Source organism: Myxine glutinosa, chromosome 4, assembly GCF_964187855.1.
Source record: "Myxine glutinosa chromosome 4, kmMyxGlut1.1, whole genome shotgun sequence".
Lineage (NCBI taxonomy): Eukaryota > Metazoa > Chordata > Myxini > Myxiniformes > Myxinidae > Myxine > Myxine glutinosa.
In genome coordinates, this window is record NC_136264.1 from 77,798,939 (window position 1) to 77,814,504 (window position 15,566).

Sequence of the window (15,566 nt, forward strand, 5' to 3'; positions counted from 1 at the left end):
ACAAACCCCAATATTTATGAAGATTGGACATATTGTTATGTCTGGGGGTAGATTTAAGTAGTGTGCGTGCTAATGGGCCTAACTCATGTCCATGGTGTATGCCATATGCGACAATGGATAGATCACAGGTCTCATGCAGAGGAGAATTAACATAATCCCTACTCTATTTATCACAAAGCCATCCTCGTATGACCACAAAGATACACTTATGCGAACAAACCGCCGAAACAAACTTATTACATGTGGGGTTCCCCATCACGACAGTCGGAACACCCACCTATGCAGATCGACCTGAATCTATATATACTACCCCAAAATTCATAACAATATTTACTCCAGTGTCCAAACATCATGGCGGGACGTGGTAAGGGCGGTGGCAAGACTCGAGCAAAGGCCAAGTCTCGTTCTTCCCGTGCTGGGCTGCAGTTTCCCTTGGGTCGTGTCCACAGACATCTTCGCAAAGGCAACTATGCCAAGCGCATCGGTGCCGGCGCTCCCGTCTATCTGGCGGCTGTGCACGAGTACTTGTCTGCAGAGATCCTGGAGCTCGCCGGTAACGCTGCACGAGATAACAAGAAAACGCGCATCATACCGCGTCATTTGCAGCTCGCCATCCGCAACGATGAGGAGCTGAACAAACTGCTGGGCGGGGTGACGATCGCGCAAGGTGGTGTACTGCCGAACATCCAGGCCGTGCTGCTGCCAAATAAAATCAAGGGAAAGTAAACGGCTCCACCACACGAGAGTTCTTCAGCTCTCCCACAACGGCTCTTTTCAGAGCCACTCTAACCTTTCCGAAAGCAGCATCAGCGATACACGATCCGTGTTTTACAGAAAACCCTTTGCTGTGTATTTTTTTTAAATTCATTTTTATCAAAATCAAAACTCATTTTTACAAACAACGTGCAGACCGTGTAATATCACAAAAACAAATTATTTACAAAGACTGTAGTTCCTGAATTTAAAACTTTATTTCCGGCGACACCACCTCGACAAATTCCCAAATTTTGAAATCGAATAGTGCGTAGAATTGTGAACTTTTTAGTATTACGACACAAACACTCGCAATTGTTCGGTAAGGATATGCTTTTTGCTTCTTCACGTTCAAAGATGCAGAACAGGCCCAAAGGAGCTCAGGATAGATATTGGTGGGAAAAAAGAGCAAAGGAGGGCGGACGGAGCTTTCTTTCGCCAAGCAGATCACATCGGGCTCGGATTTCAGCCAATGGAGAGGGGAGAGTGAAGTTTCCACTCTCGGACAGAGAGTGAGGCGGGGCTTAATTCTTCAGCGAATGGAAAAGGCTTTGGAGCAGCCAATAGAAAACGTGAAAAGAGTGGCAGCCAATGGCAAACGGCCGAACCGTCTCGCGACGCAAACAAAATCGGGGCGCGCGTTTCTCATATAATTTCATTTGCTGGTGTTTTGTTTTGTGTTGATATTTCACGGTCACGATGGCTCGAACGAAGCAAACCGCCCGTAAATCGACTGGTGGAAAAGCTCCCCGAAAGCAGTTGGCGACAAAGGCGGCGCGGAAAGTGCTCCAGCCACCGGTGGCGTGAAAAAGCCGCATCGTTACCGTCCAGGAACTGTGGCGCTGCGCGAGATCCGGCGCTACCAAAAGTCCACGGAGCTGCTCATTCGCAAGCTGCCGTTTCAGCGCCTCGTCCGTGAAATCGCACAGGATTTCAAGACCGATTTGCGATTCCAGAGCTCCGCAGTGATGGCGCTGCAGGAGGCGAGCGAGGCCTACCTCGTTGGGCTGTTTGAGGACACTAATTTGTGCGCGATTCACGCCAAACGTGTCACCATCATGCCCAAGGACATCCAGCTGGCACGACGTATCCGCGGGGAGCGAGCTTAACCCGCTCGTCCAAGGTCTTGTGCACACCTTCCGTACTACACCACCCAACGGCTCTTTTCAGAGCCACAACACCTTTCTTGAGAGTGTAATCGACCTTTCACCGAACTCGCCACCTATCTCTACCTTTTGTGCATGTATAATGTGTATATGGGTGGGAAGGAAATACGTTTCGTGATTCCCTTTTTTTGAAGACTGACAGGGAAATGTTGAACAAGACAGTGGAGTTTCGCTGTCTTCAGGGAATGGGGTTTCACAATGTTTCAATGAAACCATAGGATTGATGTGACAATTGTTGGGGATCATGTGTCGTGTCGCTTGCAAGGTGGTTCATGTTAAAATACACATTTTTCATTTTAACCATAACATGTATTTGACCCGTTCATCTCCACAAACCCAAAATAATATGAACCCTGCTATCATCATTGCATTTGTGGTGCCAAAGAATACAGAGTTCAAGTCGCCTGAAGCTCCTTCATGAACGAGGTGGTGGCTCTGAAAAGAGCCGTTTTGTTGTTGAAGATGTTGAACACCACCCCCAGAATGTTTAACCACCGAAACCGTATAGCGTACGGCCCTGGCGCTTCAAACCGTACACCACATCCATGGCAGTAACGGTCTTGCGCTTGGCGTGCTCCGTGTAGGTAACAGCATCGCGGATCACATTTTCCAGGAACACCTTGAGAACTCCACGGGTTTCTTCGTAGATGAGACCCGAGATGCGTTTCACCCCACCACGGCGAGCAAGGCGACGAATAGCAGGCTTCGTGATTCCCTGGATATTATCTCGCAGAACCTTACGATGACGTTTAGCACCTCCTTTGCCAAGACCTTTTCCACCTTTCCCACGTCCAGACATAACCACACCGTTTGATTCCAAACCCAAATAAGCTAAACGACGAGCGTTCGCGTGTTTATATGGATGATTGTGGTTCTGAGGCTTTATATTTGTGGCGAGCTCGACGTTGTCATTTGCCCTTTAACCTTTGCACTTTGCCTCCCATATTTAATTATTTCCTTGAGAAGAAAGGGTGCCTGCTTGGTTATTTCTACCACGTCCGCGCGTGTACTCTTTGCCTTTTCCCCTCTTGCTGCGCGTGCGCACGTTGTCCTCACGCTTTCACAATGTCCAACTGCACTCGCTCTTGTGGTCCCTTCGCTTTCGCTCAAAGAAACACAGAATCTTGTCAAATGAGGGTGAAGTTAGGCAGTAATTTACGACGATTTCATTCTGAACACAACTGCAGAACTTTGTCAAAACAAACAACAAACGCAAACGTCCCCGAAGTTATAAATACGCTGCAAAGGTATCAAGTATTATGGAAGGATCGATATTTTCATGATCGATATTTCAATTTTAAATTTCAAGAGAATTTAATACGACCCTTTTTGCCGGACTTTAACCTCGTTGAACCACCGTCCATTGTAAATGTCATTTAATTAAGGTTCAAACAATGAATTCTCGTGACGTTCAACCAGTAAACAGCACAACATTTCGCTGTTATCACGAAGCTTTACTTTAACGCGTGGAAGATCTTTGAAGTTGCTGCATGGAAGACCTTGCACCTCTCTTGGACGACAGGGGATTAATTCAACCAGTCAAGTAAGTGTCAATGAGATGTCACAACAGTTTCGTTTACAACACCTGGATGCATCCAGAACATCACACGAAACACGACACAAGAACATGGGAGAAACCGGGTCGACGATTTTATTCGCGTTTGGATTTAATAAAACGTTCGAAGCATTGCTTACACCCGTTTGCTGTTGGTAACCAAGTATTTTCACATTTGTGATGGTCCATGCCAAGATGACCTCGACACAAACCTCCAAAAAGGAGTTTTTTCCTGTTTGTTTCATTGCCTTGCAAAGGTGGATGAAGACAGGTGCACATGTCACCATGAACTTTGTGAGGTTTAAGTCGGGTCAAAGAAAATATTTCACTCTTGAAAAACAGATTCTGAGCATAGAAACCCCTTGGGCGAAGCCCGAGAACGTGTTAGAGTAAGCAATGTTCTGTCAAAGCAGATCGTCCATCTGCCGTATCGGGCCGTGGAATGCGGCGAAAGGTCCAGATATTTGAAAAGATGCTTCTCTCCGTTTGCCAGTATGTGCTTGTACCTGAAACGATTGTGCGCATTGCGCATGGAGTTAACGTTCATGTGAATAACAAAGCTCAAAGTGACGCAGGAAACACAAACGGATACGGTGAACGACCCCATCGTTTCTGAACGCTGACGTTGATTTCTACCACGTCCGCTTCTTCACGCCATCACTATAACAGGCGACGTGTAATGCAACGCTTTATTTGTGAAACACTGAACTTCTTTTTGGATCTTAGTGTTACTTGTCATACTCTTGTCAGTGGAAAATGGCGGAGTCTGTTCCTGTTTCAGTAGCACCTTCAACTTCGCCCCCGTCTGTCAAGCGAAGGAAGAATAAACCTGGCGCTTCCAAGACCCCGAAGAAGACTGACGGCACCCTTTCGGAAAAGATCATCAAGGTGGTGGGATCGAGCAAGGAGCGAAATGGTATGTCGCTTGTCGCCTTGAAAAAGGCCCTGGGGGCAGATGGCTACAATCTCCATCGGAATTCCGTTCGTATCAATTCGGCTGTGAAGAGTCTCGTTGCAAGTGGAAATTTTGTGCAGACCAAGGGAACGGGCGCTGCCGGCTCTTTCAAACTCAACAAGGAGAAGAGTGCCAAAGTGAAGAAGAGCACCAGTCCAAGAAAAGTTGTGAAGACCACAATCAAGTCTAAAGCGGCAAAGAAAGCGACCAAAAAGCCAGCTGTGAAGAAGGTGGTGCGGAAGGTATCTCCCAAGAAACCGAAAAGATCTACCGCCGCCTCTTCGAAGCGATCCAGTAAGTCGCCTGCAAAGGTGAAGAAAAACGTGAAGAAGGTTCTGCCGAAGACCAAGGGAAATACCAAGACGACGAAACCAAAGTCCAAGCTTGCAACCAAGGGGTTGAAGAACAAGAAGGCGACGCTCAAAAAGAAGTGAGAGGAAGAGAAGACGAGAGAGTCGAGGTGAAGTTTCTCTTGTTCCTCCTCGTCTCACTTGCCCAAAACCCGCAACGGCTCTTTTCAGAGCCACCACCTCGTTCACCTGAAAGGAGCTGATCCGATGGTTCATAAAAACTACGTGCAGACATAACAGATTTAACCTTTGTATGCATTATTTGATGAAGTGGTTTGTGAAAGCTTAAAAAACAAGAGCACAAGCTTCAAATTATTTGCAAGACCAACAAAAGTTGTTCCATATTCATTCATAACTTATTTATATCAAACAATGACCAAAGAATGGCAAGTCACGTGACGAAACGTGCAATGTTGTTAAATATGCAACATTCAAAGTGTGTCATCACGACTACCATTACTTAGTATTTACCAAATTACTAATTTCTAAGATCACTTCGTAATTGACCCATTTGCCCCAATGTACAGGAACAATGTCCGACCAAGAAATGAAACTTGCCCCATTTGACATTGACACACGTCGTTGACCATCCCCGTTTACCTGTAAACCCAGTGCCTCGTGTCTGGAAAAGCTCGTACATTGCACGATTCTTCGTCCTTTGCACGAAGTTTCCTCATTCGGAATCCAAATACAAAGTGCTCGCAGTATTTATGAACCGTACACAGTACACAGAACCATCCTGAAGCCCCGTCCCGATCCACCCAGCACCCCCTGTCTAGTTCATCTATCTATAATTCCAGTAATCTCTGTGTGTGTGTGTGTGTGTGTGTGTGTGTGTGTGTGTGTGTGTGTGTGTGTGTGTGTGTGTGTGTGTGTGTGTGTGTGTGTGTGTGTGTGTGTGTGTGTGTGTGTGTCTGTGTGTGTGTTTGTTTGTTTGTCTGTGACCGCTGTTTCTCGACAACCACGGGTCCGATATACTTGAAACTTGCCAGGTATATTGCTGGGGACCCGAGGATGTGCCTTTTCAAGGTTTGAAATTAATCGGACAAGTAGTTACCGAGCTATGTCCAAAAAACGATTCAACCAATCAGAGAGCAGCGAGCTATCACGTGTGCCGAACGTGGCGAACAGACTCTGCCTCGGACGGCACATTTGAGAGCGTATTCATTTATTTCACGTTGGCAAACTATGTTGCCGCTATGTTGGCGTTAAACGATGTTTTAAAACTAATTAAAACTAATTTGCGATTCTTTCGCTTTCCTGCGCGTTTGTGCATGCTATGGCGATTTCTTTACCAAACTCCGCAAGCCGTTCGCTTTGGACCAAACCATTTCATGTAAATAGAGGGGGGGGGATATAATTTTAGATATAGATATAGTACGGGCATGCCCTAGTCTATCTATAATTCCAGTAATCTCTGTGTGTGTGTGTGTGTGTGTGTGTGTGTGTGTGTGTGTGTGTGTGTGTGTGTGTGTGTATGTGTGTATGTCTGTGTGTTTGTCTGTGACCGCTGTTTCTCGACAACCACGGGTCCGATATACTTGAAACTTGCCAGGTATATTGCTGGGGACCCGAGGATGTGCCTTTTCAAGGTTTCATATTAATCGGACAAGTAGTTACCGAGCTATGGCGATTTCTTTACCAAACTCCGCAAGCCGTTCGCTTTGGACCAAACCATTTCATGTAAATAGAGGGGGGGGGGGGGGGTTCTGTGGTCGTTGGGAATGGACCAAACTATTTCATGTAAATAGAGGGGGGGGTTCTGTGGTCGTTACTGCCACGTGGTTTCAAAGTTTTTTTTTGTTGTTGTTGTTTGCACGCATGCTTTTTTGCACGCACGTACGGGCACCCACGTACGGGCACGTCCTAGTCAAATCAATTCTCTGGGTCTTTATCTTTTCCCAGTCTTTGTTAAAAACAAAACAAAATGCTTCATAAAACACGTCTCTGCGTCTCTTTCTGACCCGTGTACACAATACACACACAAAAGGTCGTGACATGTGGCGAGTTCGGTGAATGGTCGATCACACTTTCAAGAAAGGTGTTGTGGCTCTGAAAAGAGCCGTTGGGTTGTGTGGTGCGGAAGCTGTGCACAAGACCTTGGACGAGCGACTTGAGGTCGTTCCCCGCGGATCCGCCGTGCCACCTTGGCGTGTCCTTGGGCACGATGGTGACACGTTTGGTAGGAATCGCCAAGGTTCAAAAGGTCAAGGTTCAAAAGGTAAAAGGTCAAAGTTCAAACGATTCTGTCTCATATGCAAGTATTTGGATCACATAGAGTTTGGAGGCGGAGTACACAACCTGATGTACAGCCATTGGATGGACACAATGTGGGCGTGTACGATTCCTGGTCCAACTTCACCCTTAAAACAACTCAATTCGCACCATGACTTTCATTCACAGTAAGATTGTTTAGATATCGGTTCATTGCGGCAAATCATGTCGGGACGTGGTAAAGGCGGTGGAAAGGCTCGTGCTAAGGCAAAGACTCGTTCTTCCCGTGCTGGGCTGCAGTTTCCCGTGGGCCGTGTCCACAGACATCTTCGCAAAGGCAACTACGCCAAGCGCGTCGGTGCCGGCGCTCCCGTCTATCTGGCGGCTGTGCTCGAGTACTTGTCTGCAGAGATCCTGGAGCTCGCCGGTAACGCTGCACGAGATAACAAGAAATCGCGCATCATCCCGCGTCATTTGCAGCTCGCCATCCGCAACGATGAGGAGCTGAACAAACTACTGGGCGGGGTGACGATCGCGCAAGGTGGTGTACTGCCGAACATCCAGGCCGTGCTGCTCCCCAAGAAAAGCCAGGGCAAGTAAACGGCTCCGCCTCACAAGAGTTCACAGCTCTCCCACAACGGCTCTTTTCAGAGCCACTCAAACCTTTCCGAAAGCAGCATCAGCGATACACGATCCGTGTTTTACACAAAACTCTGCTGTGTGTTGAAAAACCCTTTCTCGTTTCCTTTACATTTCAAAACCACATACAGAACTTTGAACTTTATGAATTTCACTTATTAATTTTCATTTTTTAATGCCCAATAATTATGAACTTTGCCCTTAGGCATCAATCATTCATGCATCTCGTCATCACAGAAGCCCCAATCATTGTCCGTCTTGTCGGGTAGATTTTGTCGTATTTTGACGACACAGAGAGTTGCAGCACAGTCACAGTGTGATACAAAAGAGCAGGAGTGAGTGTGTTCAAGGGTAGAAACAGAAAAGGAATAAAGCAAAAGGGGTTAGAGGAGGAGGGGTGGGGGCGGGGTGTGAGACTCAATAACTAAGAAAAAAGGGTGCTTGGGGTTATAAAAGGTACCTCTGCATTGGCATTTTCCAGTCTTTATTAACTGTTAAAGTTCTGAACAAAAATTTATTCTGACAGATTTGCATTCACAAACAAGGGGATGTTTATGGGTTCTGGAAGCGCCAGTTTTATTATTGTCTCGTTTGAGAAACGAGGTCGAAAGTGCTGTCGGAAGGGGAACAGTCTCTGCCATTTCATACTGAATAGAGTGAGGAGGAAGACGAGAATCCAAAATCAGTGCAGTATTGTACAAACTACACATCGTCTCATCACGCCGTCGATGTTATTGTGACGGGAGAAGCGGACGTGGTGGAAATAGACGTCGGCAATCGGAATCGATGAGAAGTGTTCCTTTGTTTCCGTTTGTTTCTCGCTTCACTTTGAGCTCCGTAATTAACGTGAACGATACATCCATGCGCAATGCGCACAGCATTCTCAAGTACAAGCACATGCTGGTGAAAGGCGAGAAGCACATTTTCAATCCTCTGCACCTTTCACCATCTTCCACGGGCCGACACTGCAGATGGAAGAGCTGCTTTGACACAATATTGCATTGCTTACTCGGTCGGATACGTTATCGGGCTTCCCCCAAGGAGCTTCATTACTCAGGCTCATTTTCACGACGTGAATCGATTCTTGGACCAAACTTAAACGTTAAAATTTTCATTGTGAAATGTGCACTTGTCTGTAGCCATCTTTGCAAGGCAGTCAAGCAAACAAGAAGAAAATCAGCTTTTATGAGGCTCATGTTGATGTTGAGGCCACCTGAGCAATGCGCATGGACCAGCATGAGAGTGAAAATGCTTGGTCACGAACAGCACACGGCTCTAAACAATGCTTTGAATGGTTTTTTTTCAATCGAAACGTCACAGTTATCGAGCTTGTATCGTGCTTCGTCTGATGTACCGTTTCCATCTCCGGCCTTGTCAACGAAACTATTGCGATGTCTCATTCACAATGAGCTGCTCAAATTCATCACCTGTCGTCCAAGGTAGCGCAATGATGGAGAAACTTCAAGCATTCATTGTGTTTGAACCGCAATGAAATGACATTCGAAAGAGAAATTTTAAACGAGGCCACAATCGAGGGTTCAACGAGGTTATTGTTGGTTTGCGGACAAAACAAGTATTTTTACTTTTCATCAAATCCAAACTGGCATCAAAATATCGTACGATGACTTGATGCTTTTGAAGCTTATTTCCAACTTCGGTGATGTGAGCGCGCGTTGTTATTTGCCAAAGTTCTACAGTTCAAGTTGTGTTCAGAATTAAATCGTCGTCAATTTTGCAAAACTTGAACCTCATTTGACAGGATTACGTGTTTACTTGAGTGAAAGCGATGGGATCGGAAAAGCCAGTGCAGTTGCATATTGTCAAAACGAAAGGACGACGTGCGCATGCGCGGAAAGTGGGGTGAAAGGGTAAAGGGCACGAAGAGCACACGCGGACGTGGTAGAAATCACCAAAGGAAAACGCAGTGAAAATAATTAAATGTCGGAGGAATCGTGGAAGGGTCAAAGAGCAAATGGTAATATCGAGTTCCCACCAATAGAAAGCCTCAGTATCACCACCAAAAAGACACACGAACGCTCGTTTCGTTGATTCACCTTTGGATTCAACTCCCATCATCATGTCTGGACGTGGTAAAGGTGGAAAGGGTCGTGGAAAAGGAGGTGCTAAACGTCATCGCAAGGGACTGAATGATAACATCCAGGGAATCACAAAGCTGCAAGCTTATTAAAGATTATTGCATATTGTAAAATCGTAAGGACAACGTGCGCATGCCCGGCAGAGAGGTGCAAAGGGCACACGCGCGGACGTGGCAGAAATCACCAAGGCAGCACCCTTTCTCGTCGAGAAAATAATTAAATGGAGGAGGCAAAGTTTCAAGGTTGAGCAAATCGCAATATCGAGCTCCACCAATATGAAGCCTTGGTACCAACACCATCGGTATCGACACGCGTGTGCTCGTTCGCTTGGTTAAATTGGGGTTTTGTTCGAAACGCTCATTATGTCTGGACGTGGTAAAGGTGGAAAAGGTCTCGGTAAAGGTGGTGCGAAACGTCATCGCAAGGTACTGCGTGATAATATCCAGGTAATCACAAAACCTGCTATTCGTCGCCTTGCTCGTCGTGGTGGGGTAAAGCGCATCTCGGGTCTCATCTACGAGGAAACCCGTGGAGTTCTCAAGGTGTTCTTGGAAAATGTTATCCGCGATGCTGTTACCGCCACGGAGCACGCCAAGCGAAAGACCGTTACTGCCATGGATGTGGTGTACGCTTTGAAGCGCCAGGGCCGTACCCTCTACGGTTTCGGTGCTTAAACATTTTGGTGGTGGTGTTCAACAGCTACAACAAAACTGCTCTTTTCAGAACCACCAACTCGTTCATGAAAGAGCTTCAGGCGACTTGAACTTTGCTTTATGTATTATTTGGCACCAGAAATGCAATGTTGAGAGCAGGGTTTGTATTATTATTATTTTGGGTTTGAGGAGATGAACGGGTCAAATTATACATGTTATGGTTAAAATTTAAAAACGTGAATTTTAACATGAACCACCTTGCAAGCAACATGACACATGATCTCCAACAATTGTCACTTCTCAATCCTGTGGTTTCATTGAAACATTGTGAAACACCATTCCCTGAAGACAGCCAACCACCACTATTGTTCAACATTTCCCTCTCTGTCTTCATAAAAAAGTCAAAACAAAACGTATTTCCTCCAGGCCGGTATACACAGTGTACACATTATATACACACAAAATGCAGTGATAGGTGGAGTTTGGTGAAAGGTCGATTACACTTTCAAGAAAGGTGTTGTGGCTCTGAAAAGAGCCGTTGGGTGGTGTGGTGCGGAAGCTGTGCACAAGACCTTGGACGAGCGGGTTAAGCTCGCTCCCCGCGGATACGTCGTGCCAGCTGGATGTCCTTGGGCATGATGGTGACACGTTTGGCGTGAATCGCGCACAAATTCGTGTCCTCAAACAGCCCAACGAGGTAGGCCTCGCTCGCCTCCTGCAGCGCCATCACTGCGGAGCTCTGGAATCGCAAATCGGTCTTGAAATCCTGTGCGATTTCACGGACGAGGCGCTGAAACGGCAGCTTGCGAATGAGCAGCTCCGTGGACTTTTGGTAGCGCCGGATCTCGCGCAGCGCCACAGTTCCTGGACGGTAACGATGCGGCTTTTTCACGCCACCGGTGGCTGGAGCACTTTTCCGTGCCGCCTTTGTCGCCAACTGTTTTCGGGGAGCTTTTCCACCTGTCGATTTGCGGGCGGTTTGCTTCGTACGAGCCATCGTGACAACAACACAAAATTGAAAAACAACTTTTTCACCAAACGCCAACAAGGCGATTAAAACTGCGCTGTGCGCTTTTAGTTATGTCGGGAGACGCTTGCGCCGCTTTGCATTTGGCTTCCACGATTTTCACGTTTGCAATTGGCTGCCACATTTTCACGTTTGCTATTGGCTGCCTCAAAACCATTCCCATTCGCTGAAGAATTAAGCCCCACCTCACGCTCCATCCATTGGTCGAAACTTCATTCTCCCCTTTCCATTGGCTAAAATCTGAGCCCGATGTGATCCGCTCCGCGAGGGAAAGCTCCGTCCGCCTTCCCTTGCTCGTTTCTCCCACCAATATCTATCCTGAGCTCCTTTGGGCCTGTTCAGCGCTTCCGTTAACGTGAAGAAGCAAAAAGCAAATCCTTGCCGAATATTTCCATGTGTGTACCGTGATATAAAAAAATTCACTCACCAATCGATTTCAAAATTGGGTAGTTTGTCGAGGTGGGACGGAACTACATTTTTATTATATTACAGTCGTTGTACGTTATTTGTAAATAAAACATTATTGCGATATTGCAGGAACCGCACATTTTCAATGAATCGAGAAACAGAAAATGGACGTTACAAAAGCTTGCTTGAAAGACGAACGTGCAATTGCGCAAACCCCGCAGAATGGTAATTCCATCGCCGAACACAAGCAGGAGATTAAATTATTTGGTTTCCAGAGCTCCGATCTGATGGCGTTGCCGGCGACATTTTGACCTCCCTCATCGGTCTGTTTGAGGACACGAGGAGAGCGTCATCCACCATCTACAAAACTCGATACCGACAAATCCCTTTTTGTGCATTTATCTGTCAGAATGGATTTGTGCAGAACTTGAGAGTAAAGAAGAGGGGAGATCAAACGGTAATAAGGCAAGGGTCTTTCACTGAGTTGTTAATGTGTGGAATGGTCGCTCCGGAAAGGTCTTCGCAGCAGAAACTACATTCGTCTAAATCGGAATGAGATAAGTACCCGGAAATAATGTAGATCGAGAGGTCGAGGGATATTTGTCGAACTTCTTAGTCGCTTGAGCAAGGATGTGTGATTGAACAGAACATCATTGCGGATTGTTCGCTGTGGGAGGGGGGGGGGGGGAGGGAGGAGGTCTCGCTCGTCAAGAGGTGGTGTATGGTCGATGTGGTGTTTCTCACAAAAGAGCCATCTTCGGAAAGAATAAGTCCCTCCCCTCCCCCAACCCCGCAAAGAAAATCTCCCCCCTCCCCCAACCCCGCAAAGAAAATCTCCCCCCTCCCCCAACCCCGCAAAGAAAATCTCCCCCCTCCCCCAACCCCACAAAGAAAATCTCCCCCCTCCCCCAACCCCGCAAAGAAAATCTCCCCCCTCCCCCAACCCCGCAAAGAAAATCTCCCCCCTCCCCCAACCCCGCAAAGAAAATCTCCCCCCTCCCCCAACCCCGCAAAGAAAATCTCCCCCCTCCCCCAACCCCCCAAAGAAAATCTCCCCCCTCCCCCAACCCCGCAAAGAAAATCTCCCCCCTCCCCCAACCCCGCAAAGAAAATCTCCCCCCTCCCCCAACCCCGCAAAGAAAATCTCCCCCCTCCCCCAACCCCCCAAAGAAAATCTCCCCCCTCCCCCAACCCCGGAAAACTGGTATAAAAAAATATTCTCATTTTTGATATAAATTGGTTTGGTGTTGATGAGGTGCAAGACTGACGGACCGAATGGACACCTGCTGGGTCTAAATTCCTTGCGCCACCTTGAACTGTCAAGGCTGGAAAAACCCAACGCGGAGATACCTGCGATGACCCCACTCTCACGCATTGTTGTTTTCCAGGTTATTGTTCCGCATCAAGTGCAAACTTCATTATCATCCCATGTTCTCTATTTGGTTTGGAAGTGCCAGAACGCCATGATTTGTACACAAAAAGAGAAATCCAAATAACTTTACTGAATTTCATGCGAAGGTGACGAATTTGGTTCTTTTGAAGGGAAACTCGGATCAAGAATGACACACGCCCACTTTTCATCTAACCAATGACTGAGCATCAGGTTGTGTTCTCCACCTCGAAACGCTCTGTGATCCACATATTTGCATATGAACCCTTTATAAAAGGGAATCGTTCACACTCGTCTTCTTATTCTTTCTCTTTCTCCGTCGATTATTATTTGGTTGCTTCGCTCTCGTTTTTCTTTTCTCTACTCGTCATGCCTGCGGATCATCCCAAGCAAGAGGCAGCAAAGAAGGGTTCGAAGAAAGCCGTTTCTAAAGCGACTCGGAAGGGTCCCGGTAAACGGCGTCATCGCAGAAAGGAAAGCTACGCCATTTACATCTACAAGGTGCTGAAACAAGTTCACCCCGATACGGGTGTTTCTTCCAAAGCGATGAGCATCATGAATTCCTTCGTTAACGACATCTTTGAGCGCATCGCATCCGAAGCATCTCGTCTGGCGCATTACAACAAGCGCTCCACCATCACATCGCGGGAGATCCAGACGGCAGTGCGTCTGCTCCTTCCCGGGGAGTTGGCCAAGCACGCCGTGTCCGAAGGTACAAAGGCCGTGACCAAGTACACCAGCTCCAAGTGAGCTCGGACTCGTTTCTCGAGTTCATCCCCAAACGGCTCTTTTCAGAGCCACTCAATGTTTCTTTAATGGAGTGCGACTTTTCCTCTTCGTGTATCCTTGGTGAAAGAACCACGATGTTATCTGTAACGAGAAATGTGGTTCATATTAAAGTGCAGTTCAGGTAATCATCAGCGTTATACTGAAGTAAAGAGTAGTCCTGTTAAAACTTACTATTATTCCATGGATAGGGTTGGTATTTGTCATAACGACTTGGAACATAATTTATTGTGAGGTGGGTATGTTTGTTGGGGAGTCAGGATCAAATTTGAGGAGGACCAACGTTTGTTCAATCTGCTCCTATCGATACTATAAAAGGAGCCGTGTCTGTCTTTGTTGTGTTATAACTTGAGACGGATTAACAGATTTCAATAAATCCAACTACGGTGGATTGGGGTAACTCCTGGGTGTTTGTGATCCAAAAAAGAAATACCTTTTTTTATGGGTACATGGACACGCGTGTCAAATATGCAAATGCCAACACGGAGCTCGGAGAGCAGGATCTCCCAGTAGTCCTTTTTAAATTTATTTCCCCATAGATTAGCCAACGCAGCAGAGATTGGTATTGCCGTCAGCGAAGAGACGGGTCTTCTATTCTCGAATATCTGAACTGATGGGGCAGTTACCACGAACTCAGAAAATCTATTTATTCCATTTCTCAGTTACTCTTCGCCCGAAACAGCTTTCGTCGAGCCATGTAACTGTTCTCCGGAAACAACTTTCAGTTGAGAGTGTGGCCTCTAATTGCACGAAACATCACTGCAACAAAGTGCTCGGGATCATTGGCTTTTAAGCCTCGAATAATCTTTCAGACTTCAATATCTGCCCGTTTCACCTCGTGAAAATCAAAGTAATAAACAGAGCTGTCTCCATTGCATTTCTGGTGCCACAGAATACATGATAAAGTTCAAGTCCCCTGAAGCTCTTTCATGAATGAGTTGGTGGCTCTGAAAAGAGCCGTTTTGTTGTTGTAGGTGTTGATGTTACCACCACCAAGATGTTTAACCACCGAAACCGTAAAGGGTACGGCCCTGGCGCTTCAAAGCGTACACCACATCCATGGCAGTAACGGTCTTTCGCTTGGCGTGCTCCGTGTAGGTAACAGCATCGCGGATAACATTTTCCAGGAACACCTTGAGAACTCCACGGGTTTCCTCGTAGATGAGACCCGAGATGCGCTTTACCCCACCACGACGAGCAAGGCGACGAATAGCAGGTTTTGTGATTCCCTGAATGTTATCACGCAGTACCTTGCGATGACGTTTCGCACCTCCTTTTCCGAGACCCTTTCCACCTTTACCACGACCAGACATGCCGACAGCGGTTGGACTCAAGTCAGAATAAACTAAACGCCAAACATTCGTGTCTATATCTATATGGTGGTGGTACAGAGGTTTTCCATTGGTGGGAAACTCGACATTAGCATTTGCTCTTTGACCCTTCCACTTTGACTACTTCATTAAATTATTTTCTCCGGGAAAAGGGTTTGTTCCTGAACGAGTTGGTCGTCGTTTGTTGTTGGAACGTTTGTTCCTTTCACCTCTTTCCGCGCATGCGCACTGCGTCCTTTCGCT

At 46.8% G+C, this 15,566-nt stretch overlaps 7 protein-coding genes across 7 annotated transcripts; 4 read left to right on the forward strand and 3 right to left on the reverse strand.

Moving 5' to 3' along the window:
- Positions 1-351: 351 nt before the first annotated feature.
- Positions 352-7,593, forward strand: LOC137424882 (histone H2A type 1-like). Its single transcript, XM_068112765.2, has 3 exons — positions 352-722; positions 5,476-5,483; positions 7,196-7,593. Exons 1-3 carry the CDS (start codon positions 352-354, stop codon positions 7,591-7,593), a joined length of 777 nt encoding a protein of 258 aa, XP_067968866.2.
- LOC137426192 (histone H4) lies at positions 2,407-2,718 on the reverse strand. Its single transcript, XM_068114884.2, has one exon. It carries the CDS (start codon positions 2,716-2,718, stop codon positions 2,407-2,409), a length of 312 nt encoding a protein of 103 aa, XP_067970985.2.
- On the forward strand, positions 4,231-4,874 carry LOC137425754 (histone H1.2-like). The gene has a single exon (XM_068114485.2). It carries the CDS (start codon positions 4,231-4,233, stop codon positions 4,861-4,863), a length of 633 nt encoding a protein of 210 aa, XP_067970586.2. The 3' UTR covers positions 4,864-4,874.
- Positions 7,594-10,090: 2,497 nt separating the features above from the next.
- LOC137425896 (histone H4-like) lies at positions 10,091-10,402 on the forward strand. The gene has a single exon (XM_068114621.2). The coding sequence runs from the start codon at positions 10,091-10,093 to the stop codon at positions 10,400-10,402; it is 312 nt and encodes a 103-aa protein (XP_067970722.1).
- Positions 10,403-10,704: 302 nt separating this feature from the next.
- Positions 10,705-11,384, reverse strand: LOC137426191 (histone H3). The gene has a single exon (XM_068114883.2). The coding sequence runs from the start codon at positions 11,376-11,378 to the stop codon at positions 10,968-10,970; it is 411 nt and encodes a 136-aa protein (XP_067970984.1). The 5' UTR covers positions 11,379-11,384; the 3' UTR covers positions 10,705-10,967.
- Positions 11,385-13,530: 2,146 nt separating this feature from the next.
- On the forward strand, positions 13,531-14,095 carry LOC137425895 (histone H2B 1/2-like). The gene has a single exon (XM_068114620.2). The coding sequence runs from the start codon at positions 13,576-13,578 to the stop codon at positions 13,954-13,956; it is 381 nt and encodes a 126-aa protein (XP_067970721.2). The 5' UTR covers positions 13,531-13,575; the 3' UTR covers positions 13,957-14,095.
- Positions 14,096-14,902: 807 nt separating this feature from the next.
- Positions 14,903-15,305, reverse strand: LOC144891751 (histone H4). Its single transcript, XM_078776028.1, has one exon. The coding sequence runs from the start codon at positions 15,303-15,305 to the stop codon at positions 14,994-14,996; it is 312 nt and encodes a 103-aa protein (XP_078632154.1). The 3' UTR covers positions 14,903-14,993.
- Positions 15,306-15,566: the final 261 nt, after the last annotated feature.

Excerpts from the sequence above, each read along its gene's own strand:
- LOC137424882 (XM_068112765.2), top strand. The coding sequence starts at position 352 with ATGGCGGGACGTGGTAAGGGCGGTGGCAAGACTCGAGCAAAGGCCAAG.
- LOC137425754 (XM_068114485.2), top strand. The coding sequence starts at position 4,231 with ATGGCGGAGTCTGTTCCTGTTTCAGTAGCACCTTCAACTTCGCCCCCG.
- LOC137426191 (XM_068114883.2), bottom strand. The coding sequence starts at position 11,378 with ATGGCTCGTACGAAGCAAACCGCCCGCAAATCGACAGGTGGAAAAGCT.
- LOC137425896 (XM_068114621.2), top strand. The coding sequence starts at position 10,091 with ATGTCTGGACGTGGTAAAGGTGGAAAAGGTCTCGGTAAAGGTGGTGCG.
- LOC137426192 (XM_068114884.2), bottom strand. The coding sequence starts at position 2,718 with ATGTCTGGACGTGGGAAAGGTGGAAAAGGTCTTGGCAAAGGAGGTGCT.
- LOC137425895 (XM_068114620.2), top strand. The coding sequence starts at position 13,576 with ATGCCTGCGGATCATCCCAAGCAAGAGGCAGCAAAGAAGGGTTCGAAG.
- LOC144891751 (XM_078776028.1), bottom strand. The coding sequence starts at position 15,305 with ATGTCTGGTCGTGGTAAAGGTGGAAAGGGTCTCGGAAAAGGAGGTGCG.